Below are 20,183 nucleotides of genomic sequence, written 5' to 3'. Positions count from 1 at the left end.
AAGAGCAGAATTAGGCCAATCGGTTAATTGAGTCTGCTCCACCACTCCATTATGGCCGATTTATTATCCAGTTCAATCGCATTCTCCCAACTTCTCCCCTTAATCTTTGATTGTCTTATTAATCAAGAACCTATCATCCTCTGCTTTAAATATACTCAATGACTTGGTTCGACAGCCATCCAAGGCAATGAATTCCACAGATCTCCGATTGAAGAAATTCCTCATCTCTATTCTAAAGAGACATCCTTGTATTCTGAAGTTGTGCCCTCAGACTCCCCCACTATAGGGAACATCCTCTTCACATCCAAACTACCTAGACCTTAAGATTGTACAACATAATCCTGGGACAAATGCAGTTGGGGATAGACAACACAATGTTGTGTTTTGCAGATAGATGGACGCTCTCAGAGAGGTGTTGTGGAGGGATCTGAAAACTTATAAAAGTGAAATATTATTGCATGTGAATTACTGAGGTGATGATGTGGGACTTGATTGGCAAGATATGAGTGAGGTAGCTTTGGAAAAACAGAAGCATTTGGTAGGTGCAAGATAGGTGGCTGATTTAGAAAGTATTGTTAAATCTGAATCCAGATATAATAAACACGTGCAATTAGAGCTTCAGCAGCAGATGGCTAATGTAGTGCGGCAAGGCAGCCTCTGTGAAAGAAAAGTTATTGGGTTGGGGAACTCAGGTTTGACAAAGAGGATGTGAAGTGGCCACAAAAGAAACCAAAATCAAAACCTGTTTCAAATAAGAGAAAATCTGCAGATGCTGGAAATCCAAGCACCACACACAAACTGCTGGAGGAACTCAGCAGGCCAGGCAGCATCTATGGAAGAGTACGGTCAATATTTTGGGCTCAGACCCTTCGGCAGGACTGGAGCAAAAAAAAAAAATGAGGAGTAGATTTAAAAGATGGGACAACGGGAGAGAGAAACACAAGGTGATAGGTGAAACCGGGAGAGGGAGGGATGAAGTAAAGAGCCAGAAGCTGATTGGTGAAAGAGAAACAGGGCTGGAGAATGTGGGGTCTGATAGGAGAGGACAGAAAGCCATGGAAGAAAGAAAAGGGAGGAGATCACCAGAGGGAGATGATGGGCAAGCAAGGAGAGAATGGGGTGGGGAGGGCGGGGGGCAGGGGGCAGAATTACCAGAAGTTCAAGAAATCAATGTTCATGCCATCAGGTTGGAGGCTACCCAGACAGAATACAAGGTGTTGTTCCTCTAACCTGAATATGGCCTCATTGCAATAAGTGAATTGACATATTGTAATGGGAATGGGAAGTGGAATTAAATCCCCCTTCTTCTGGCGGACAAAGCGATCTCCCAACCTACTTTGGGTCTCACTGAGATACAGGGAAAAACCTGTTTCATTCTTTTTCCCTTTGCCAAAACTCCAGAGCAGCCACTGTGGCATACTGACCACAGGTACAGGTCTTACCTATTTGCTTTGAACGTCTTCAGTTTCTGTACAAAAAACGATTCTAGAACCTCTGCACATTGATAAAACGGTGAATCACTTGGATTATAATAACGACAGTTGTCAAATATTTTGGTCATGTCACCAACAAAGTCTGTCAGTTTCTTGTAGAATCGATGATGCACTCTTTCTTCCATGGTGGCCAAGTCTGTAATTAAAAAGTTATTTTTCATTAAATAATTAAAAATCTGGAAGCAGTCTGAAATATCTCTTCACAATGACCCACAACGAAGTTTCATCTCCTTGCCTATCAGGAATCTCTACCATCGAGGTGGTGATACAGAAGTCTGAAGACCAACACTCAAATGTTTTAGGAACAGCTTCTTCCCCTTTGCCAACATATTTCTGAACCATACATGAACACCACCTCATTAATCCTCTTTTGCACCATTTATTTTTGCAACTTATTGTAATTCTTATCTATTGCACTGTACTGCTTCTGCAAAACAACAAATTTCATGAGATCTCTGATTTCACTGCTGCCCTAAAATTTTACAAATAATCTGCTACCATCCTCTAACGAACAGAATTCCAAGACTCACAACACTCAGAATGGACATACCAATGCCCTCCCTTATTAAGCATTCAATTCTCCTTGCTATAAACAATAACAGCATTAGCTTTCCTAATTATTTGTTTTGTTTGCAGATTAAGCACTTGGCCACCCAGGTCCATTTGCACTTTTGAGTTCCCTTTCTGTCTCCATATCCATTTATATAATTATTTTTTTCTCTGTCAAAATGGACAATTTCACATCTTTGCACATTATACCCCATTTTCCAGATCATTATCCGTTCAGATAACTTACCTATATCCTCTGTAGCCTCTTTATCCTCTTCACAACATTCCTCCTTACCTTTTAGCTTCAATAAAGCTTTTATCAAAGTCAGTGAAAAAAATTGAGATTCAAGCATCAATCCCTGTGCCCTGACTTTTACTACATCTTGAACCTAGTAAAGATACATTTTGTCTGTTGTATTCTCCCATTATCCAGGAAATCTTCAATCCATACTTACTCATTACCTCCTGTACATAAGCTTCTATTCTCTGCAATGTTTGATGTAGCAACTCGTCAAATATCTCCCAGAAATCAAAGCAAAATACATCCACCCATTCCTTTTGATCCACTGTTAGATACTACTTCAAATTCATCGAATAAATGACTGGGTCAAACATGATTTCCTTTTCACAAAACCATGTTGATCAGTTTGAATTATTCCTAGGTGTATAACATCCATCATAATAATATCTAATACTTCCCCTTCTAAAATATCAGCTTGAGAAATAAGAGATTGAGATGTTGCATTTATTTAAAACATATATGTGAATCATGTGTACTGGTCAGCTCTGAGCAGATTTTCATTAAAAATTAGTTCTTTCATAATGGGGAAAAGATCTGTACTTAAACACCCAATTCACTCAAACATGGAATTTTTGAAACTATGGGTGGTACAAACAAATCTTGTACAACCAAACCACATAAACAATACACAGAGTAACACAATTTTAAAATTCAGGTTTAAACCAGTGTCCTAAATCTGCCACTATCTTACTCCAAAATTATTAATCATCAGACTAGCCAGCTCCTTCACCAACTAACCAACCTAACTTGTGTCCAGAATGAGAAACAGTAGTTATGCACTGCAGCATTACTGGGGCAACACAAACATCTCGGGAGAAAGTCAGCTGGTTGGGCAGCTTCTATGGAGGGAAATGAACAGTCGACATCTTGGATCAAGTCTCAACATCTGATTGAGACAAAAGGCCAGTATGAAGAGGTGGAGGGAAGGAAGCATTTGTAATTTAGAGATTGGAGTATGGGAGGAAACTGAAGCACCTGAAGGAAACCCATATGGTCACAGGGAGAATATACAAACACTTCACTGAGTGGTGGGAATTGAGCCCCAATCTTACTGTAAGGCATTATGCTAATTGCATGCTACTGTGCCATATTCACATGGCATGAATTTCCCAAATTTTGAAAGATCTTACTGTAAGGCATCATGCTAATGTGCCATATTCATATGGCATGAATTTCCCTAATTTTGGAAGATCTTACTGTAAGGCATTATGCTAATTGCACGCTACTGTGCCATATTCATATGGCATGAATTTCCCAAATTTTGGAAGGCGCCGCAAATTTGAAGAATAGTTTGGTACTCTGCATTGCCACCTACTGTCTTCTTTGAATCTTTAACAATAGCAGTGGCAATGAACAGCAAGAACTTAACTAAAATATTTTCAACACTTTCAGCAATATGTTTTGTGCATTTATGCATTTTACAAGAAAGGAAAACACAAAGTAGACGTTTGCAATTTCAGTTCCCAGATCTCGAATAAGATGGGACAAACCTTGCTTCGTTGCGGCTGACAGTTCTGTACTCATCCAACCTCCACTATTTGGTGTTTCTCTGTACACTCCAAATGTGGAAGTTGGAAATGTGATGGAGGTTGAAGTATCAGACATATTTAAAATAGTGAAAGTTGCCTTTTCATGGCAGTGATGTTGGGGACAGGTCCTCATTCAGTACCTAATGGCCACTCAAAGCCCACTCCCCTCAGAAAAAGGCAAGCAGCATTTATCCCATAGCGCTAAAGAATGAGAATCAAGTTACAGTAAGATACAGAATGGAAAAAGATCCCTCAGCCACTTAATATGTGCCATTTATAGTAATCTTCCATTTTGTGGGCTATTAGATTGAGCCTAATCTGGGCTAATATAAAAGGGAACAATTGTAATAAAAAAGGGAAGCTGAGGAACAATTGTACATATCTTTAACTACTGAACAAATTAAAGAACATTTACCTAAACCTGATGCATTTCGAACAAACCTCAATGATAATGAAGACAGAGTATTAGTCTATATTTACATGTATTTATCATATCATGGTGGCTTAGAAAAATGCCATTGGAATACACCTGATGATGCAACCAGTAGTTCCAAGAGAAGTAACTATAAATGGTCAAGTAAGTTTATTTAGAACAGGAGTTCAACATTTTTTATGTTATGGACTCCTACCATTAACTGAGGGTTCTGTGGGCCCCAGGTTTGGGAACGCCTAACTTAGAAGGGGAAAATGCCAAATTTTCACCTGGGCAGCTGAATCTGCTCACATGCCAACCAGAGTTTTCTTGCTTCTTTGGGCAGTTCGGCAAATTGATGAACTTCCTCAGATAAAAATGAAAGGTGAAGTTCATGTCTGGACTAGGTATTTTTTTTAAATCTAGGAAATGGAAAATAACTGGACTAGTGGGCTGGGAATAGTAAATCATCACTTAAGTTCATTGGAGCACTCAGTATCTCATCAAAGCCTGACAACATAATGAACAGTTTTATAGATAAATCACTACCTGGGTAAACTGAAACTACTGAATGGCAACCCAGCTAAGGAAAGTGGAGACACAGCAGTCCCATTCTCAACTGTGAAAGACACATTGGAAAGTTTATTTCTTGCAAGAAAATTAACATAAGAAAATAAATTTGGTCAATGTTGCTAGCACATCATTTGTAATAAGCAAAACCTGTTAGGCTATTTATGTTGAAATGGCAAGTGTCTGAAGTTATTTAGAGCTTTAAAAAGTCCACCAGTCTGATTCAACCAACTGGTCCATAGCAAATGTTTTCCCACATGCTTGTGTACTAAGTGAGAAACATTAAAATTTTGTCCTGGTTAATGTCCTGTGGAGGCAGATTGTTATCATTGCATGCCCTGACTACTACCTTCAAACAGTCCTCACTCCTGGGACGAAAGCTACTAAAGTGTGAAAGACCAAGAGACAGGGCCGCTTTCATCTGGGTATTTATACCCCTTATTTGTCATCAACACAAAAACAAGCAGCTTTCCAAGTCTGTAATTTACGGCCTGCTTTGTTTTGATTGCTCTTAAACAAATTAAGTTTTAGAAAGTAAATGGAGACAGAGGGCGGGCATGCATAACTTTAAGTCAAAGTGCTGATCACGAAAGATACAGCATAAATTTACAACTATTACTGTATAAACTGCAAATCTGATAAGCTATTAAACTACTAGAATAAACCATGTTCTTGTCAAACATTCAAATCAGCTTCGTGACTGGACACATACTCAATGTCCTTCCTAGATTTCTTCCTTGCTCTGGATTAAATCCTTTCAAACTGCCATTGCAATGGCAACTTTAATCCAAGGATGGAAAGGATGTGGGAAAAATAATTGCCAAAGGAGACATAAAATTAATTTAATCATGCCTGCATAGCAGCCATTCATCATGTACCTGCTCTGGCAATTAAAATCTACTCCACAGCAGGCAAGTATTTCTGCTCTCGTGTCTGTAAAATAACCCAGGACAGAATCAGAGTCATACACCACAACAGCACAGAAACAGGCTCTTCAGCCCATCTAGTCTGTACCCAAACTATTATTCTACTCTAGCCCCACTGACCTGTACCTGCCCTCCATAATCCTTCCATTTTTTACTTACCCAAACTTCTCTTAAGTGTTAAATTGAACCTGTGTCCACCATTTCCACTGGGAGCTCCTTCCACACTCTCACCATCCCCCGAGTGAAGTAGTTCATCCTCAGGTTCCCCTTAAACATTTCATCTTTCACCCTTAACCTATGACCTCTAGTTCTAGTATTAAAATCACAGTGGAAGAAGTTCTCAAGCGTATGTGAGCATTAAATGAGTGTGACTGGTGTCACAGAAATGGCTTACAATTTACAGAGCACTGGTACAAGTACTGTACTAGCTGAGAGATGTTCCACCGGGACATGAGGGGAAACATCTTCACAGTGAGGATGGTGCAAACATGGATTGAGCTGTCTGAGAAAGTGGCTGAAGTGGGTATAATAGGAACATTTAAAAGACATTTGGATAAGTAATGGATAGGAGGGATTTAGAGGGATACAAGCCAAACCTGGGCAAATGGGATTAGCAACACTGTCGGCATTTATGAGTTGGGCTTGTATTTTTCAATACTTACTACAGGATTCACTTGATTTGAATTTAGACTGGTGTCTGAATAAATCAAATAATCTTACCTAATCTGTCCATCAAGTACTTTAAACCTCTGCCACTTGTTTTGATCTTTCGGGTAAGGGAGGAATGTCCTTTTTATTTTGTCTAGGTATCTGATAATTCAAACTACCTCAGGAACATGGCTCCAGAAACTACCTTGCCTTAATGTATATATAATTTTTTTCTTGGCTTCAATTTTCAGGCTCTATTCAAAAAACAAAAACAGAGTTTCATCAATGTCCATCTATGAGGGAAATCAATCTTTTAGAACCAAATTCACATCAGAATTGAGGAAAACTCTGGCACAAAGGACGTGGTTCAACAACATATATATTTATTTACTTAAAGAGACAGCAGGCCCTTAACTTAAACAGGCCCTATCTGTACATTGGGGTTGGGCCACCTAATTACACCCATGTGACCAATTAACCTACTAACCCATACATCTTTGGCATGTGGGAGGAAACGAGCACCCAAAGGAAATCCAAGCACCAATGGGAGAACGTACAAACTCCTTACAGAGAGTGGTAGAATTGAAACTGGGTTGCAGGGGCAGTAATAGCGTTATGCTAACCACTACACTGCTTACTCTGCTATATTCTCAAAGACTACAACGGCACAGATACCAAGAGAATTTTATCCCCTCACAGAGGAATCTCGAACTCAGAAGGTGGTAAGGAAGAATTTTATCACTCAGAAGATCTGGTATTCTCCAGTTCAGACAGTCATGGAAGATGAGTCACCGAATCTTTTTAAGGCTGAAACAGACCGATTCTTGAATTATTAGGAAGTAAGAGTTATTGGGAAGAGGCAGGAGAGTGGATTTGATACTCTGATCAAATTAGCCATATTGACATGCTGAGTTTAAAGAGATTAATGGCCTACTTCTCCTATTTCAAAGGTAAGGATATTTGTCATACGTACATCAAAGCATACAGTGAAATATGTTGTGTGTGTCAAATCAAATCAGTGAGGATTCTGTTGGACAGTCTGGAAGTGTCACCACATTTTCAGCACCAACATAGCATGCCACATCTCACTAACCTTAACCACACATCTTTGGAATGTGGAAGGAAACCGGAGCACCTGGAGGAAATCGATGCAGTCACAGGAAGAACGTACAAACTTCATACAGACAGCAGCAGGAATGGAAGCCGGAATAGTTATCACTGGTGCTGTAAAGCGTTGTGCTAACCATTATGCGACAGTGCTAATTAACTAACTTCCCTGTCACTACTGCTTTATATTCAGGCTCAGTGACTTGTGTATAACAACTTCAATTCTCCATAAAATGAAGCACTCTGCCATCTTAAGCGGCAAGGCTGTAACTGGACAACTGTGCAAAGGAAATCATGCATAATTATTACCATTACTTTCTTTTTAAAATGTTGTCAAACTGAAAAAAATATATAGTACTTACCCATTGGCTCTTTGATGATACCATAGTAATCTGGTGCATCATTGGGATCTACTGGTTCCAAGAAGGGCCAAGCCATTTTATGAGCCTATTGAAAAATTAAACAGTATATTAAACTTAAAAAATGTTTCATCAAAATCACCAGAGAATGGCGCTCCTGGTTGTTTTCAGTAAAAGGAAAATGTAAAATGAGAGCAGGTTAAGATACCTTCATTTTCAATTCGGAGATTTCCTGGGAATGCTACGATGATCGTTATGTTAAGTGATTCTTCAATCCCAAGCCACTTGAAAGTAGGATTGGGGAGCTGCCAGTACCTGTGGAATTATATCCCAGCACATTTCTACTTTGAGGTGAGCAGAAGGAGAATTTGTGGAATGAGAATAGAGGAAGGGGGAAGGGAATTTGAAACTTGCACTCAAATGGCCATTTTACTAACTAGTAAATTTGGAAGATGTTGTGGAAGCAGCTTTGGTGGTGTTTGTCTAGTACTGCAAGATGCCTGCTGAAGGCAGTCCTGAGCTCAGAAGGACATAGCACAGCAACCACTGCTGCCTAGCAGACCTCAGGTTTTGTAGATCCAGGGTCTTGATCTTCATATACTATCATACAGCACATTGAAAGTTGCAGTAAATTCCATCATCAATGTTTACCTTCACCGAGATGTGGCTTTGGAGATTTGAGCAGTGATCCATGTTTGCCAAGATCTCACTGGAGGGCAATGTGGCACAGTACTGAACCCATCCTCTTCTACACTTTAGTGAAAGACTCAGTAACAATTTGGAGCTCGGCCCCTGAACAATTATCCGCTAACTACTGCAGCTGGAGTCCTGAGACTTAGGAGACCTTGTAGCTAAAATAAGCTGAACAATTTCCCACTAATTCTAAAGATTAGCTCTGCGTTCACAGGATATTAATTAGAGATAAGGGTACCAACATGAGAGATTGAGAATAATATTGGAACTTCGACACAGCCTTGATTTGACACCGGTCTTCACTGAGATTGGTCTTTCGTAGACCCATTGACTTGTACCACAGCTTACTTATTATTGTAGTGCTAACATAAAATAAAACTCATTTCTATAGGCAGCCAAAGTTGAGAAGGAGGTTCTGTGGTTTGCCTGTTTGGAGTCGCAGGCTTGAATGACAATACCAAATATCTTGCACCATTTTTAAAGGGGCTGAGCACAATCCTCAAACACATATTTGATACTCAGCTTTTAGAAATGTGTCTAGCCAAATAGGATTGCAAATTGTGATTCATTAGGCATTCCTTTTGACTCTAAACTCAAGCCTCAGATCTCCCACTGCAAGATTAAATAGCATAAATTACTATGCATCTCTTGCAAAAAAAGTTTACTGAACTAATGATGCTCAACTGATGCTGGATAATAATTCCTTTATTGTTTTGGTTCACAGCTGAGAGAGGGAGACATTCTTAGACTATAGACCCAAAATTAGAAACCAACAGGAAAAAAGAGTGGATTGACAATAGCATCTTTACAAGATAAAAACTTAAAACAGTACTTGTAATTCACAATTTAACTGCTTCATTAAAAAAATGGTGACAGAATAATACAACTGAATTTTAAATTTTCACAGTTCATTTTTAAAAACTGTCACTGATAAAACGTTTTGCTTTGGACTTGTATTAAATTGCATCAATGTTTAACTAAGGCATTTTGTGCAGAGAGCTAGTTTAAATCTTTCAATGGTTAATACTGTCAATTAGCATGTAGGAGGGCAGAGCGAAGTCCAAATGGTGCTAAATGGCGACTCTTTTACTTACATCTTTGGAAGACCCTGACCTGAAGTTACACTCCTTCTTTGGTTCTTTGAGGGAATGGGACCTGCTCTGGGCCTCATGATTGGCCGTTTTTTGATATCCCAAGGATGTGGCCTGGAAGACTAGCGTGCCTTCAGGGTGCCAAATTTTCGTGGCTCTAGAAACAGGATGACTCAAGTCTGGTGCCCCTGACTGAGCTGTCACAGGAGAACACAGAGACTTGAGACTTTCCAGAGCCAATTCTCTGGGTGCAGAGCTTGGAAAAAGCAACGCAACAGACTTTTAACATCATAATCAGTGAGTTGTCTGTTATGTCCCTCCTCTCACTGTGAAACAGGGACATCTCTTTTTCCCTTATTAGGGAGAGAGAGAGAGAGCCTGTGGTATGTCAAATTACTGGGTGAACAAGTAGTCTTTGGGATACTAAAAGGCTGCGCCTTCATTGACGCTTTGCTGCACACTTGAGTGCTCGGTGGAGGGCATCGATTTTTTTTTGTGGGGGGGGTGGAGTTATTGCCTTGCTGCTACTTCTGTGTGGGAGGGGGAAGCTGGGAGGGTGGCTTTGTGGTTCTAACGTCTAACTGTCATTCATTCTTTGGGGGATTCCTCTGTTTAGCCAGATATTTGTGAAGAAATAAAATTGCAGAATGTATATTGTATACATTTCTTTGACATTAAATATACTTATTGATCCTTATTGATTTGCTTGAAATGCACAATCCTGTCAGTTGTATATTTTACTTGGAATGATTGGGAAGGAGGAGAGAAGATTCAGCATCACTCTCTATTGCAAAGGACTGCAAAGACTTCTGCAGAATATTACAGACTAAAGTGTGGAAAACTGCTTAACTGACACCCCATAGATACCAGAGATACTGCAGATGCTGGAAATTCAGAGTAACACACAGTGCTGGAGGAACTCAGCAGGTCAGGTAGGATCTATATAAAGGAACAAACTGTCAATCTTACGGCAACAACACAAAACATGCAGGAGAAACTAAGCAGACCAGGCAGTATCTATGGAAAAAAGTACAGCTGACATTTCAGGCTGAGACTATTTGGCAGGACTGGAGAAAAAAAAAGGTTTTTCTTACTTCCATGGCCTTCTGTTCTCACCTATTGGACTCCCCCTTCTCCAGCCCTGTATATCTTCCACCGATCAGCCTCCCAGCTCTTTACTTCATCCCTCTCCTTCTCAGTTTCACCTATCAGCTTGTGCTTCTCTCTTCACCCCCCAACTCTTTAAAGCTACTCATCTTTGTTTCTCCAGTCCTGCTGAAGAGTCTTGGCCCGAAATGTCAACTGTATTTTTTTCCCCCATAGGTGTTGCCTGGCCTGCTGAGTTCCTCCAGCATATTTTGTGTGTTACTTGGATTTCCAGCATGTGCAGACTTTCTCGTTTGTTAAAATTACAGGCCAAAAAGGGTTGTAATGGGTGGGTTTGGCCCGAAATATTAACTGTCTATTTCTCTCCATAGATGCTGCGTAACCTGCTGAGTTCCTCCAGCATTTTGTGTGTTTTACTTAAACTACTCCCCCAATCTTGTATTGCTTTTGAGTGATATAGTAAGCAGAAAAGTTAACAACTGACTGTATTTGCAGTTATAACAGCAAGTTTCTTTTTAAGTAAGTCTCCTACCTGTAATGAGCGCAGCACCCGTCTAAGACCCTCGTAGTCTTTTTCGGAAAGAGGGCTGAGCACAGTCATAGCATCCTCCGTGGACTGGCACTGTGGACAGACATACTCATCAATGAGATCAGCCTCACTCTGAAGTATGCCAACACAGCGCCCATGATACCAGTTCTGGCAACGGTCACAGCCGATGTAAAACCTATGGGTTTAAACAGAAAAAAAAAACACAATTATATTAACTGTAAAGTTCAGCAACACCAAACCGTACCATTGCTTATGTATTTAGTTTCTTTCAACATACTCTCTTGGTGACACCAACTACTTATAGTAAAATGTAGTTCAGCCATGCAGATCAAAAGACTCACAGTTTAATCACTAGACTATGCTGAATTAGCTTAAATTATACAGCACTGTAAAAGGCAGTGCAAAATCTGGAGAGAGTCAATACAATTCCCATCCCTAATCATTATCCACTTCTCCAATAGTTTGTGCTTCCCATTAAAAATCCCTGTTCCCAAATCATCACTGTGACAGACTAAGTAGTGAAAAATTAATCTTTTTTGCTTCACAAATCTAGAGAAGCTTTTCCAACCTGTTTTTAAGCTTCACTGCAGTTACACTCACACACTCTACTTTTCAACCAGTTTGTCACCATCGGCTGGAATTTAAAACTATTCCCAGATCTCAGGTTTGCTGTTTTTTCTATCCATTTGATATTTCTCTTCTTGTATCTAACACTGTCTCTGAGTTAGTTTTCTAAGCCTTGGCTGAGTCTCCTTTCATGTTTTATTTTTATGTTAGACAGTAATAAATAATCTCTGTAATACATCCATAAACTTCTTATATGTTTGCCATTACCTTTACGCTCTCAACTCTCAAGTGACTTTGCAACTCACCCCTTGTATCTATACTGGTTCCTATATAGTTTCAGAAATCACACATCAATATCAACTCTCTCATTTCTCAAATTTAATTCTGTCATACACTAATTGCTCTTCCTCGAGGGATACTGTACAACAAAGATTTCTCATTACATAACAGCCAGTCTAGAAGGATCTGTTCTCTATTTCTATCCAAATGCATTGGTTAAAAAGAACATGATGAACATATAAGAATTCAGCTGATATCCACCTTCAATACCTTCTTTTATTAAGGATGCAACTCCATGTCCTTTTTGCTCACCCTTCCCAAATACTTTCTTGTTCTGTTTTCATCCCTGCCATCCTAAAGCAATCTCTGCAATCACCACTATATCATATTCATTTATAACTGTAATCACAGTTAATTCATCTTACTGTGAATACACTGCACACTGACCAACTGTCAATGTACAGAGCGTGACCATCTTACACGGCCTGACCAAATTCCTAACACATATAAATGTATGTGGTGAATAAAGTTGATCCTTGAGATACTACGTCTTCAAGTTTGTCTTTTTAACATTACTAGTCGTCTTAGCATTGTTTTACGGTGTGACCCTATTTGTTCCTAGCACTCAATTTCTTTATTTTCCACTTTTGTTTTGTTGTTTCCCGTCTTTCATTTCTATCATCACATCTTTCTTCCTGTTCATCCTGCCGTGGTTATTATTCTAGTTTCAACCTTTTTCAAAAGCATCAGCACTCTTCCTCCATCTCCTCAAGCGGGGACATTGGTTCCAGTCTGACCCAGATGTAATCCCTCCTGCTTTACAGGCCCAGTTCCAAGCAAGTCAGTGAAGAAAGCAATTATTTCAAATATAAATTATTCCCAATAACTTTAAAATTGCAAAGCACAATTATGAGCAAGCCTTGGGATCAGAGAAATCTCTAAACTGGCCATAGGTAGTGAATGATTTAAGCCACTAAAATATTTGGCCCATTATATTTTCATATTTCAAAAGAGGAAACACCATCACAGGTAGCACAAAGACAATACTGCAAAGCTATGAATAGCAACATTCAATGCAGTCCAGGACAAACGTTATGAGACACTACAGGCAATTTTCTGCTTTGTTAAACAGTAACATCCAAGTCAAACTGTTAATATTTCAAGCATAATAAAGTTTTCACTATTAACAAAACAGAAAACTGCTTCTTGAAACCTGCAAAATTGTATTGTTTAATGTTAGACATAAGGCTTCCAAAAAGCTTAATAGTAAGAAAAAAATCAGATTTTGTGGAGAGATAATTATAGCATTTCAGAAATGAATAGAATTCACTGAATATTGATGCTACTTGACCTGCTGAGCATTTCCAGTATCTTCTGATCATGATCTGCAGAATTTTCTCTGGGTTTCAAGGTGCCAAATTTCAATCCCCTATTATACAATTCACATCCATCATCTGATTTTTTTCATTTTACTCATAGAAGTAAAATAATTTTTCAGGAACCCCAAGCAGATTTAAGATTAAATGCAATTCCAAGAGTGACTCAGCGAGATGTGGAATGAAAGAGCCATACAGATCACAAAGTTTCCTAGCTTCATTTTCAGTCTGTGGAGTTAGCCATTTGCAACCAAGCTAGTGACAAGTAGGTTCCTGAGCTGAGAGCTGGAGGGATAAAATTGTCAAGGCTTAGTTTGGCCTCAGTCCAGATGAAGGATTTCAACCTGAAACTTCAGCTGTCCATTCCCCCTTACAGATATTTATTGCCTGAGTTCCTCCAGCTGTTTGTTTCAAGGCTTTAACCCGTTACGGATACTGAAGTCTATGATGTTGGAGAAGGACAGAATTAGCTTTGCCATGATAACTCAACATGGACAGAAGCTTGTAATTCTGGAGTATTTGTTATTCAGTTTGTGAGAATGCTTAGAACCAATGGGAGCATATCTCAGCAGTGAGTCAAATGTCTTCAGATAAAGGAGAAGGGAAGAAATGGATTAAATGTGGTTGTCCTAACCAGAACAGATGGGACTGCAGGATATTAACTTGCACACATTCAAATTTAATGGAGAAGACACCAGCAAAGCAGACAGTGAATGGACTACCACTGGAAGATATCAAAAAATGGAGTAGTAACATATAGTACAGGCAAGTTTAATAATGATTTCATGCAGTTTGCATCACAAACAGCAGGTAAAAGGCATCTACAAAGGACAATAGTGCATGCCTGTCCCTCAATAGGAAAGCATTTAAAGGGCGATATAAAGTCTCTGTTGGTGTTTCAGCTTACTGTGATTCGTCGTATGGTGTTCTACAGATACAGTAGAGCTCCTCGCTGCTGCCCTCCTGTGCTCGTTTACACTCATTGCAAATGTACTCATCCATTTTTTTAGCCTCTTTTTCTGTGATACCAACACATTCTCCATGATACCAATTCGTACAGAGATCACAGCCAATGTAGAACCTGAAAAACGAACACACACATTGGAGTGTGTTTAGGCTTCTCTCTCCCTTCCATTAACTTAAAAAAAAAATCATGCAGAGGCAACATGATGGTGAGGCATACTAACGTGCTGATATATTAGGTCAGAGCAGGCAGGTAAGGATCCTAACCTACAGTATCAACAAATCAGTCTCAACCATGGTGAGACAGGGTGACCTTATAAACCTCCCCAGCGAAAAAGATACAAAAATGAGAGTGAGTCAAAAAGGACCTCACTTGTATACTGCTAATGATAAATGATCTACAGAACTGTTGGGTATTTTTGCTTGGGAATTCAGCAAGGAACACGAGAAATCATGATGCTTGACATGATACTAATTAGGAAAACCAAAACAGAAGGAACAATTCATGGATTCACAGGTAATGGAGCTTCAGAAATGTGTTCCAATTCATACTTTCAAAATGTTTACCCTATTTCCTACATAATCACTGGAGTAAGTTGGATTGTTCAATGCTACAATCCAAGATAGCATACTGGCCAATGGCAATGTTTCCAGTTAGCCTACCAGGAAGTCCAAAAGGCTGACTGAGCCTTTTTCTCATTTGTGATAGAGAAGAAAAACAGAACTCCCTTTAATGTAAACTAAATTTTAGTGAAAGTACATGGTATTTCATTATGGCAAAGTTCCCAGACAGCAGACCACCTGATCACACTGGATTAGTCAGAATACGAGATATGGTACTCCTTTGATTTTATATTTGAAGTTGTGTGTTTTGCTGATGGACATTTTCCCTGAGGAATGAATATTCCTCGTCCTGCAGGCCAGGAGTGTTGAGTAATGACAAAGAAAATTTCTCCTTCCTTCTGCCTTCATAATGATGCAACAGAGATCACTAGCATTTAATTTAGGTCAGACCTACTGATCACAACCAAAATATGGAGGTGACATTGCATCATGTTTTTCAGAATCAAAACCAAAGCAAACTTAAAAAATAAATTCTGAAGAAAGCCAGAAGGCAGGAGAATGGAAATAAGAAGGATAATAAATCAGCCAGGATGGAATAGTGGGGCAGATGCAATGGGCCAAATGGCCTAACTCTGCTTCAATATCTTCTGATCTGTGGTCATATGAAATATTGAATCTGGCAGTCTGTACTAGCAACTGTGACCCAGGACCATGTCATGCAATAACAAAATGGCTATTTTGCAAATTCCTACAATTTTGACCTTTCTCTAGTCAAAAGTCTAATTTTTCTTCAGAGTAAGAATGGCTACTGAGCTGTTCTTGCAGAACTGATGAAATAACTTGGAAAATAGAACAGTTAAGAGTAGTTTTCCCTGTAATTGTAGGAAAATACCACACTTTATTCCTGGGAATAAAGGGCGACTTATTACATTTTGACACTGAGGTAGGATAGAGAAGAGGAACAATCATATATCAATGAATAATTGTACAGGATTGCAGATAATATTAATTTTAGTACAGTCCAACACCCATTCTATTAACATGATTATTAAGCATTCATTATTCTTTACAACAGGGGTTGAAAAAAATGTTTAAGTTAGAACCAACACAAAAACAACTTATTTTTGTACAAAAATTGAGTTTCAAAATGAACAACAGGATATTGGTTTATCTACAAGAAATAAGGATTGTACACAATCTCAAAAATGATCTGGACAATAACACTGGTTAAAATGGGAACAAGCATTTCATTCCTACCCAAAGGCTACCCCGAATCATCACTGTGGCAGACTAAGTAGTGAAAAATTAGTTTGATCATAAAATGCAGAAAGTGTGGTGACAATGTGTTATGGATCTGCAGCCTTGATTGACAATGCTACATTCCTGCCATGTGCCACACTGTTAGAGAGAGAGAACAAACTACAATCTATAGCACTGGAAGCAACTACTTGGACTATTCTGTCTTTAAAACAATTTTTCATTGCTTTGCTCTCTCAGGATAAGACAATACCTTCCTCTATGAATATGAACACTCTTCACTTAAAGACACTGCAGCAGTCTCTATCCCCTATAATAAATCATTCCTTTAATTCCAAGAACTCAGCTCATGCAACTTGAAGTTTCCAGATTATAGTGCCACAGTAGAGAATTTTCTACGTGCCATACTGCTTTCCTGCACAAATTTGTTAGAAAATGTGAACAGCAAACATCCGAGAATCACCCTAATGAGGACACAATTAAACAGCAAAATAGGAGCAGTGGACCACATGGACCCTAAAGCCAGTTCTAACATTCAAAGTGATCCATGCTGGTCTCAAGTCCTCAGCAGTACCAGCTGACCAAAAAATCTAGATCTCTCAATCTTTCAAATATTTATCTCTCTTAATATGGAGATTGAGACCTTGCATGTTAATTCTATGCATCTGTTGAAACAAAGGGACCTTTTGCAAATCCTTTTGGAATCCTGCATGAACTTTGTGGTACAAGGCCATTACATAACCAAGAGTAATTGGTTCAAATTTTGAAATATATGCAGAAGAAACATTTGGCTATTACATACTTTGATTCATCATAAGGTGTCTTGCAGATGCAGTAAAGCTTTGTGTCCTTCTTGGATTCTTTTGAGGTAGTAGAAATCATCTTCTTCTTCTTCACCTTTGCAGGTTCCTTCTCCTCCTCCCTTTTTCGTTTCTGCGTCACCACGGTTTGTATTGCATTTGCATTTGCAAGGGCTGCGGTGTGCAGAGCAGCTGCCTGTGCCTTCTCCTTCTCTTTCCTCAACTTATTCCTATCTTTTCTCAGTTCCTCCTATCAAATGGAATAGAATTTCAGTCAATGAGATTAAATTCACAAAAAAGTCAAGAGGTGAGGAACATGTGTGTATGAACCAGTACACTACTGCACCATCAGCTTTGGATTTCACTTCCAGGCCTCTCAGACACCGGAGGAGGACTACCTGGTGTCAGCACACTCAAATTCAGTGTTTTTATTGCACAGCACAGGCCCTTTGGTTCATGATGCTGTGCTGACCATTTAATTTACTCAAAGATCAATCTTATCCTTCCTTCCTACATAGTCATCCATTTTTTCCAACATCTATGTACCTAAATGCCCCAATGTATCTGCCACCATCCATGGCAGCGCATTCTACATACGTACCACTCTGTGTAAAATACCTACCTCTAACATCCCTCTACACTTTCCTCCAACCACTTGAAAATTATGACCCCTGGTATTAGCCATTTCCACCCTGGTAAAATGTCTCAGGCTATCCACTCGATCTATGCCTCCTATCGTCTTGTACACCTCTATCAAGTTGCCTCTCATCTTTCTCTCCAAAGAGAAAAGCCTAAGCACACTCAAACTATCCTCATAAGACATACTCTTTAACCCAGTCAGCATCCTGATGGAACTCCTCTGCACCATATCTAAAGCTTCTATATCCTTCCCATAATGAGGTGACCAGAACTGAATAGAGTATTCCAAGTGTGGTCTAACTAGGGTTTTGTACAGCGAATCAGGGAAATTTTAAATTCAGTAATCTAGGATTCACTTCCAAACAATCCTAAACCACACCTAACATTGCTGACTGAGTTTCATTTCACCACATTAATAGAAATAAGTTTTTGGCAGAAGTGACAGCACCCTCTGATACATGAACTTAAATGCGGTTTTGATCACATTGCCAAAATGTTCCTTGGAGTTCATGCATTCGAAGGAAAGGAGGAACGATTATTCAAAGCATAACCTGGTTTGAACGTCATCACTGTCTTTATAATCAGAACAAGAACTCCATAGCTGTATCACCATCTGGTGTGGTAATTGCCAGCCATCTGACAGTATGGCCCTGCAACCAATTGTGAGGACTAATGTCACTCTAGTTGGCAATCAGTGGTGAGCGGTGTGCTGCTGGGGTCAGTGTTGGGCCCGCAACTGTTTACAATATACATTAATGATCTGGAAGAGGGGACTGGGTGTGGTGTATCTAAGTTTGTTGATAATACTAAATTGAGTAGAAAAGCAAATTGTGCAGAAGCAGAGTCTACAGAGAGATAGATAGGTTAAGTGAGTGGGCAAGGATCTGGTAGATGGAGTACAATGTTGGTAAATGCGAGGTCATCCACTTTGGAAGGAAAAATGAAAGCAGATTATTACTTAAGTGGTAAAAAAATGCAGCATGCTGCTAAGCAGAGGGATTTGGGAGTGCTTGTGCATGATTCACAAAAGGTTGGTTTGCAGATGCAGCAACTATCAAGAAGGCAAATGGAATGCTGCCCTTCACTGCTAGAGGGATTGAATTTAAGATCTGGGAGGTTACGCTGCAACTGTATAGGGTGCTGGTGAGGCCGCACCTGCAGTACTGTGCGCAGTTCCGGTCTCCCTATTTGAAGGAGGATATACTGGCTTTGGAGGTGGTGCAGAAGAGGTTCACCAGGTTGATTCCAGAGATGAGAGGGTTAGACAATGAGGAAAGATTGAGTCACCTGGAACTGTACTCACTGGAATTCAGAAGAATGAGAGCTGATCTTATAGAAACATATAGAATTATGAAAGAGATAGATAAGATAGAGGCAGGAAAGTTGTTTCCACTGGTAGGTGAGACTAGAACCAGAGGACATAGCCTCAAGATTTGGGGGAGTAGATTCAGGATGGAGATGAGGAGGAACTGCTTTTCTCAGTAAGCGGTGAACCTGTGGAATTCTCTGTCAAATGAAGCAGCGGAGGCTACCTCAGTAAATATATTTAAGACAAGGGTTGGATAGATTTTTGCATTGTAGGGGAATTAAAGGTTATGGGGAAAAGGCAGGTAGGTGGAGATAAGTCCATGGTCAGATCAGCCATGAAGGGCGGACGAGCCAGATGGCCTATTCCTGCTACTATTTCTTATGTTCTTAGGACTGCTGAGAGAATCATCAGGGTGCCTCTTCCTCCCACCATCCAGGACATACACCAGAAGCACTGTGTTTCAAGCCCTGAGCATTGTCAAGGACCACTCCCATCCATCCCACAACCTCTTGACCACCTACGATTGGGCAGAAGGTACCACAGTACAAGAAAAAGGACTGTTAGGCTAGCTAACAGCTTCTTCCCCCAGACTGTGAGACTTCTGAACACCCTGCTAACACCCAGTACACATTATTTATGACAGCGCAAGTAGCATTATACTGCTGTATATTTAACTGTATGTCACATATGCACTAGTACATCTACCTGCTAATATTATAGTATTTATATTATTTTATATGCTATATAGATTATATGTACAATGTTTTGCACCTTGGTCCCGGGGGAATTTTTTTCTTGTTTCACTCTATATATGTGTATGGTTGAATGACAATAAACTTGAACTCAAAAACTGACCAAGAAAGCAGTGTTTCCTTAACCTAGAAAGAAATGCACACTTATTCTGCAAGATATGGTACCAAAACCTCTGATCTTTTAAATAAATATTAATGGCATTAGTTGGATATAGAAAGTGTGATTCTATAAAGCTCAAACAGCAAGGATGATAGTGGCAAACGTCAGGGAGGACTGAGAAAAATTGGGTGAAACAGGCAAAATAGTGTGAAGTAATATATTCTGTAAAGACTGCGAAGAGG

The 20,183-nt window shown here is 39.5% G+C and overlaps 1 protein-coding gene across 15 annotated transcripts in view; it reads right to left on the bottom strand.

The window, feature by feature from the left end:
• Window positions 1-20,183, bottom strand: part of bptf (bromodomain PHD finger transcription factor) — a 170,496-nt gene that overhangs the window by 2,319 nt on the left and 147,994 nt on the right. For 13 of the 15 annotated variants that reach the window (XM_059948291.1, XM_059948295.1, XM_059948294.1 and 10 more), the window contains 5 exons: window positions 17,144-17,391; window positions 14,465-14,638; window positions 11,318-11,510; window positions 7,898-7,982; window positions 1,443-1,629 (listed from right to left, as the gene is read on the bottom strand). In XM_059948291.1, the coding sequence (XP_059804274.1) occupies window positions 1,443-1,629; window positions 7,898-7,982; window positions 11,318-11,510; window positions 14,465-14,638; window positions 17,144-17,391 (887 nt within the window). The remainder of the gene's footprint in view (window positions 1-1,442; window positions 1,630-7,897; window positions 7,983-11,317; window positions 11,511-14,464; window positions 14,639-17,143; window positions 17,392-20,183) is intronic. The other 2 variants (XM_059948300.1, XM_059948305.1) reach the window with 1 other exon arrangement.

Source organism: Hypanus sabinus, chromosome 23, assembly GCF_030144855.1.
Source record: "Hypanus sabinus isolate sHypSab1 chromosome 23, sHypSab1.hap1, whole genome shotgun sequence".
NCBI classification, from domain to species: domain Eukaryota; kingdom Metazoa; phylum Chordata; class Chondrichthyes; order Myliobatiformes; family Dasyatidae; genus Hypanus; species Hypanus sabinus.
The sequence above is the reverse complement of the archived record's forward strand: the minus strand, read 5'-3'. Positions and strand labels throughout refer to the sequence as shown.